At 41.1% G+C, this 8,186-nt stretch overlaps 1 protein-coding gene across 1 annotated transcript in view; it reads right to left on the reverse strand.

The window, feature by feature from the left end:
• Positions 1-6,222, reverse strand: part of LOC110501786 (receptor tyrosine-protein kinase erbB-4) — a 240,751-nt gene extending 234,529 nt beyond the window's left edge. Inside the window, exon 1 of the mRNA XM_021579613.2 lies at positions 5,833-6,222. Within this exon, the coding sequence (XP_021435288.1) occupies positions 5,833-5,914 (82 nt within the window). The 5' untranslated portion in view covers positions 5,915-6,222. The remainder of the gene's footprint in view (positions 1-5,832) is intronic.
• Positions 6,223-8,186: the final 1,964 nt, after the last annotated feature.

Here is an 8,186-nt window from a genome sequence, read left to right on the forward strand (position 1 = left end):
GACCATGATAGTTTGTTGGTGATGTGGACACCAAGGAACTTGAAACTCTCGACCCACTCCACTACAGCCCTGTCGATGTTGTAGCATAGGCCTATTAATTGGGCTGCTATTATGTTCTGTTCCTCCGACTTTTAGCAGAGGAAAAAACTGGCCCAATGCCAAACATATTGGGGGGGCAGCAGATTTCTGTCTCGCCTAGGGTGGCAGAACGACCATGGCCGGCCCTGCAGAGAGGCCCACACACTGAATATGCTCCCAGTTTGCCACCTTTATTGACAACGTCTCAATCCAACAAGGATCTTTGTCAGGTCAGATATACTGCTGTAAATAATCAAGAAAAACCAGAATAAAAAGAAGATTGACTTTCAGAGAGGAGAGTGGAGCTACTGAAACCATAGATAAAGCATTAGAGAGAGAGAGAGACCGAAAGAGAGGAGGGGAAGAGAGAGAGTCAGAGAGAGGAAGAAAAAGAGTGAGAGAGAGAAGATACAGTAGGAGAAAGAGAGAGAGAGAGAGAGACAGAGACTGAAAGACAGTGACAGAAAGAGGGAAACTCACATGGCCTAATTAAAAGCAAATTGGTTTAATTGTCTCATGTAGCCGACTTAGCCTTAATCACACATACATGATTTGCAATCTCATGTGCAGCAGTAGGACTAGGCTACATGTGATGAATTACTGTCCTGTGGACCTCGGGCTAGGACGGTGCTCAGAATTCAATTAAGAAATTCTCAAGCGGGGGACATTTTGATGGATGACAATAACGCTGGAAAAACACATGTGCCCTACTGCCCGTCCTTGTGCGGTGCATAGCTGTATAGCTGTATAGCACATGTGACATATGAGTGACATATGAGTTCAAGGGTGATGCAGAGGTCAGGTAGGCTACACTCTCTCTGATCAACACTCACTGGATCTAATACTGGGGGACAGAAAACAACCGTCAACTCAAAACATAATATTGATGCCATATCATTCCCCCCTTTCGAAGCCACCGTACTCCCTCACACACACACACACACACGGGCACGCACACACACACGCACACGCACACGCGCACGCACACACGCACACACACACACGCACGCACACATGCACACACACACACACACACGTGTCTCCTAGTGTCACTGTTTTTGCTGCTGCTCTCTTCAGCAGAGAGGGGGACACTGTTGCTGTGTGTAGTGCATGTTCTGCATCTGAGTGAGACCCTTAACTCAGAGAGCAGCTAGCATATACAGCAGCTTGTGCAGAGCGCCTCACAAGCAGCCCGCTAGTCTGCCTCCATTTGGCTACAGAGGAGATCGCCTGGGAATCAAGGCTTGCTGTTCTTCCAGCTGAGTGCCAGAGACACAGAGGTCACATCTTCTTTCATAGACAAAGACGGGAGAGAAATGAATAAGAGGGTATGTGTGTGATGATGGCGTATTGCCGTGTGGACAGAAAACGACATCATTCTTTTTTGCTAGATAGAGGGGAACACAAGTGACGTAGTTTAGAAATTGTGAAAGCCACAAGCTACAACACATTCCCTTTCTCCATAGTCCAGCCTCCTTGTCTGAGTCAGTCAGGCCATGGAAACATTTAGATGTACTATGAACTTAAGATGGGCATAATAATGGAAACAATCAAATGTCAACCAAACAACTTCTCCATGTCATTTCAGCTACTGTAGCCTCTGCTCTGTACGTGGAGATAGCCAGGGTAATAATTCAGAATATTGACAGTACATGAACCAAGGCCATCTTTAATACAGAGAACACCGGAATAAGAATTATCACAGGGAATTATTGTAATGTTTATGTGTTAAATAATCCCATAAGGGATGGGTTGCCAACTGACACGTAAATAAAATGTCATTCATTCATTCACTCATCTGACATTCAAATCTGAAAACATGAAATTACCTTAATCATGTATTATCCTTCATGTACATTAATTAGATTGATAAACTGTAACATTTCAAACATAGTGCAACTGAAAATACCAGGGGGATATAGCCCTAGGCAAACATTAAATATGATTCATGATGAAAAAGGATAAAAACATCCTAGCTGAGACTACATTCTATTTCCCTCGATGAAGGCCAAAATTAAATTGGGGTATTTTTTGTAATTCAATAAATATTAATAAGACCAGATCATTCATTTATTATTTCCTATTTCCCTTCTTTCATGGCAATTGCACTTCCTTCGGAGCACAATGTTGTCTGAAGGTAGCAGAAATGCGCTCTATATTCCCATGTCATGTTACTGAGGCATACAACGTCCACAAGTCAAACATTCAAACAATTTACTGGGAAAAAATATTATATCAATGGTTCTCCACTATTTGATTGCTGATCAAGTGTGAAAAGTTCAATAATTTAGAGTCTCATCATGCAGCCTTAGAATATATTTAAAAAATCTAAACATATAGCCCAATGTTTGTATCACAACTAAATAACTTAAAATAAAGCATATAGAAGTTCCTGTTTCTTTGTTAACACTCAACACAGAATAGCCGCATGTGCGCACTCCCTCAAATACTTCAGAGAAAATATCCTTTCTATTTTATTCAGCTACGTTCAATTGTATTCTTCATACTATAAAATAATATAAAATAATGCCACAGAATTCGAAGCAAATCTTGTCTGCTAAATGAACTAGTGTAGCCAACAGCCATTTTGCATAACCAGATCAGGGCCTAACATCAAGACGAATCAGAGTATGCTATTCTCTTCTTCATATTTTTCTTCATATTATGTTTTCTTCATATTATGATTCTTTAGACCTGTCTAAAATAAATAATAGATTTATTGTGCTGGATTTTTTCAACTTTTCCAAATGTAGATGTTTCAAAGGTCTGCATCAGTGGCTTGTAGTCTATGAGAAGAAGCCAGGACATGTTTATGTTAATTAATGTTCAGTTACCGTGAGACCGGCAGTTATTTGCTTCACAATCACCAAATTTCATGACCGCCACTGCCCTAAGAGGCGCCGAACCAATGATATATTTATACACTTGATGACTAATAGGGGGCACTGTGTTGATGCCACCTTGCCCCCATTTCGGCACTCCCCATTGGAAAAAAAAATATTTAGGAAACTATAGAAATGCATTTAATAATGTCTTCATTTATGACACATTTATTCTATTATAGACACCTTATCGCATACTTTTAAATTATATTATGTGAGCAACTCACAAAACATACAAACATACATACACTCCAACAATACAAACACTTAAATACATGTACCCACTGGAAAAACATACTGAGTTACAGTTATCAGTCAATTGAAATAAATCCATTAGGCCCTAATCTATGGATTTCACATGACTGGGCAGAGTTGCAGCCATTTGCAGCCAATCAGAATGAGTTTTTCACCACAAAAGGGGGGGGCAGCACCCCCCCCCTCAGATGATCCCACAGCTGAACGGATGTGGAGGTCCTGAGCTGGCCTGCTAAAACGTGGTCTGCGGTTGTGAGGCCTGTTGGATGTACTGCCAAATTCTCTAAAACAACATTGATGGCGGCTTATGGTAGAGAACTGAACATTAAATTATCTGGCAATAGCTCTGGAGGACATTCTTGCAATTGTCACACTCCCTCAAATCTTGAGACATCTATGGCATTGTGTTGTCCCCAGCACACGGTGAACCTGTGTAATGAGTATGCTGTTTAATCAGCTCCTTGATATTCCACACCTGTCAGGTAGCTGGATTATCTTGGCAGATGAGAAATGCTCATTAACAGGGATGTAAACAAATTTGTACACAGAATTTGGGAGAAATAAGCTTTTAGTGCTATGGAACATTTTGGGATTTTTTTTATTTCAGCTCATGAAACATGGGACCAACACTTTACATATTGCGTGTATATTTTTGTTCAGTATCATTTTGTCCTTGAAACGTAATTGAAATAATGTAGAATTCCATTAATTTATATGGAGGACTTCTCCTACTGTGGAGTGCCAATATGGTCGAATGATGGCATCAAAGCCTCTTAATGGCCAATACATAGAATGCGCAATCCAGGGTTTATATACGTCATTGGGCCGAGCCCGTCCGTAAATGTCATATAGAGCTTCTGTTAGTAAGCAACATAACTCCAAAGAGGGATTTGCACCCGGTGCGTTATATCAGAGGGGCAGCTGTGAAACACCCAGTGGTACACGTGGCAAGGTTGAAGTGCTGAGGTATGCCTCTCTCGCCTCACAACACCTCGTGCTTGGCATCCTGTCCAGTGGATGTTGGGGATCATAATACACGCAAACACAAGGCTACACGTAGACCAATACATACACTCACACACACGCAAGCGGCAAATTGCAGCAGATGAAGCATCAATATGGCACACAACTTCAGTCTGATATAGAGACAGTAGAAAGAGCATAAGTAATTGCCTGGAAGTCTGGAATCTAGAAATACTACTTAAAATTATGTTACATTTTGACAACAATATTTTATTGTACTAATAATGTTTTAATAATTACTAAGACAAAATGTGTAGGTAATCGGCTAAACAGGTCTAATCACAAATGCAGCACGGACGGATTAGGCTATTTATTCCCTCCCCTGTCCTCTTATCTTTCAACCTCTTTTTTATCTAAAGGCTATTCAATCTACGTCCTGTCGTCCCGGGGAAGTGTGTGGTGCTTGAACAAACCGCATGCACAGGAGTGTGTGGTGCTATGGTTAATTCCTTACTGTTCACAGGTCTATACGATGTTTAGAAGCGAGAGTTGAGAACACCTGCCAAATCTGTTTTACTATAACAACAGTTTTTAGAATAACATTTTTTTTAAATGACCAATTAAGTATTGGTTTGTGTCTATGGTCCGTGCTCACAAAAGCGCTCTCTCCATCTCTCTGTAGTGTGTGTGTGTGTGTGTGTGTGTGTGTGTCAGTCAGTCAGTCAGTCAGCGCGCGCTCTGTCCCTTTGCATGGCTCGGAGCTGAGGATAAAGGTTTCTAGAGCGTTTCTCTCCGGTTCATACTACACTACCACCTTGTGGAGAGCTGCTCTGTTCCAAGCAGGGATCGCCAATAAATGTGAGCAATGTAAAAAAATAAGTTCAGTTCTTTACAATACTCGCTTATAGGATATATTATATTTTTATTCCATAACCTATACTACCACTATTTATATACTACTACTACTACTACTACTACTACTACTACTACTATTTATATATTACAACTAAGCCTACAACAACTGATAATAATAATAACAATAATAAGAAGTACCAGTAGAATAAGAATAGCCAGCAATTGTTTTTACCAATTAGTATAAAGAAATAATAATAATAATAAATGTGCCCTTTCAAAATGACAAAAGTACCTGGGACTTGTACACCAAAGCCAACAAAACACGTTGTTTTTCTCTGAAAACAAACAAACACACCAAGACGGACCGATGCACACTATAAATGCCCACCACCCCTTACTCTCACAGAGCGAAGGACGACGCGATATGAGAATAATGAAGCAGTAGCAGGAGCCAGGAGGATAGGGTGGACTTGGTCTTGGTTTGGTCTCAGTGATGTGATGTCCACTGTTTGTCCAAGCCAAAGGACACGCGTGACGAACATTCAATGCGAACACACATTTTCAATGGAGCCAGGGTGATTTTATAGCAGATATTAACCAAAATCAACATAGAGGGTATAGACAATTTAAAGTACAACCCCGATACATTTGAAACAAAACGGACAAATGTGTGGGGACTGTTGCGGCACACAAAATAACACTTTGTTCCGTGCGCAACGCGCACGAGTGATAAGGGTAGCCAAACACCTTGCGCTGCGCATCAGCTAGGCATACACCGAACTGTCAGTCACTCACTCACCTGCTTGTGAAGAGCTTGTCCGAAACATCGCAGAAGTGAGCAGAAAGCCGAAGCAACAAAGAACCGATGCTAGTAGCTTCATTTTCAGGGGTTCTCAATAACTCCTTTGATTCACATGTCCAGAAGCAAAAACCCTTTCGGATTGAAAAAGATGAAAACGTAGACGTAGCTTGTTGAGTCAGTTCACAGTTAGGTTATTGATTTGGGTTAGTAGGCTAATTAGTCCAACTACTTCTTCTCTCGGTCTGGTTTATTTATGTCTCGTGAATAAAAGTTCAAACAGATTGATTAGCTTCCAACCAGGTTTCAAAGTAGCGCTGTAATATGGCTTGTCAAAATAGTAAAGCAATGCTCATCATGCCAATACTCTCTCGGAGTTGGATACGGTACGAAGCGACGTCTCGCAGTCTAAGAGACAAACCCCTTTGCATGTTTGTGTCCTCCCACAGTCAACAGGATTGGTCGACAGTAGTGCTAATTTATTGAAGCCCGCCTCCTAGCACTCCAGGGAGGCTCCCATTGGCTCTTTGAAGTTGCCAAAATTCTTGAATTTGTTGCGTCGGTTCCCGTCGTGCCCCTCGCACCTGTCTCACAGTCTAGAAAAACACATTGCTTGTCAAAATTATGTATAATACCTGTTTTGGGAGACGAACATGTAACCACAATAAACTATATACAGGCATTTTTTCCTACCACTTAAAATACATTTCTAGAGACAGATATCTAAGTGATAATTAATAACATTATGAGTAGCATAGGCAATGGTATTTATTGTCTTAGATAATGTGTTGTTTAGAGTAGGACTGAATTCGTTGTGATTCAGCTTTGACTTTTGAATAAAAAACAAAACAAATGACAACTGAAGTTCGAGTCATTGGATAGAACGTAAAGAGTGTCTGTCCACATCAGAACATCAGAACGACCTACCTCTCAATAACACTCCTCTCTCTCTGTCACACCTCAAGTGAGGTGTGAACACCCTCTGAGCTGCAATATGCCAAAGCAGTCTGGTCAGAAATGCAAATTGTTCTATGTTGGGCGCACATAGGATGTACACACGTACATACACACATACACTAACTCACACATGCACACACACACACACACGCATGCACGCACACCCACACCCACACACACCCACACACACACGTAATTTTTTAACTATGGAAACTATGGAAAGGGACTGTTGCTTCGAGACTGAACAAAAAATTAGCACAACATGTGTAGTGTCCCATGTTTCATGAGCTGAAATGAAATATTCCAGAAATGGTCAATATGCATAACAACAAAAAAAAATCTCAAACATTTTGTGCACACATCCGTTACATCTGTGTCCGCGAGCATATCTCCTTAGCCAAGATAACCCATCCACCTGACAGGTGTGGCATATCAAAAAGCTGATTAAACAGCACAATCATGCTGGGGACATTAAAAGGCCACTAAAATGTGCAGTTTTGTCACACAACACAATGCCACAGATGTCTACAGTTTTGAGGGAGTGTGCAATTGGCTTCACGGCTGGGATGGTGTGCTTCGGCTTGGAAGCCTCCCCCTTTTTCCTCCAAACATAACAATGGTCATTATGACCAAACAGTTCTATTTTTGTTTCATCAGACCAGAGAACATTTCTCTAAAAAGTACGATCTTTGTCCCCATGTGCAGTGGCAAACCGTAGTCTGGCTTTTTTATGGTGGTTGTGGAACAGTGGCTTCTTCCTTGCTGAGTGGCCTTTCGGGTTATGTCGATTTAGGACTCGTTTTACTGTGGATTTAGATACTTTTGTACCTGTTTCCTCCAGCATCTTCACAAGGTCCTTTGCTGTTGTTCTGGGATTGATTTGCACTTTTCGCACCAAAGTGCGTTCATCTCTAGGGGACAGACTAGAGGAACGCGTCTCCTTCCTGAACGGTATGACGGCTGCGTGGTCCCATGATGTTTATACTTGCGTACTTTTGTTTGTACAGATGAACGTGGTACCTTCAGGCTTTGGAAATTGCTCCCAAGGAGGAACCAGAATTGTGGAGGTCTACAAATGTTGTTTTTGAGGTCTTGGCTGATTTCTTTTGATTTTCCCATGCTGTCAAGCAAAGAGGCACTGAGATTGAAGGTAGGCCTTGAAATACATCTACAGGTACACCTCCAATTGATTTAAATAATGTCAATTAGCCTATCAGAAGCTTCTAAAGCCATGACATAATTTTCTGGAATTTTCCAAGCTGTTTTATAGGCACAGTCAACTTAGTGTATGTAAACTTCTGACCCACTGGAATTGTGATACAGTGAATTAGAAATGAAATAATCTGTCTGTAAACAATTGTTGGAAAAATGACTTGTGTCATGCACAAAGTAGATGT

This window comes from Oncorhynchus mykiss, chromosome 22, assembly GCF_013265735.2.
Source record: "Oncorhynchus mykiss isolate Arlee chromosome 22, USDA_OmykA_1.1, whole genome shotgun sequence".
Lineage (NCBI taxonomy): Eukaryota > Metazoa > Chordata > Actinopteri > Salmoniformes > Salmonidae > Oncorhynchus > Oncorhynchus mykiss.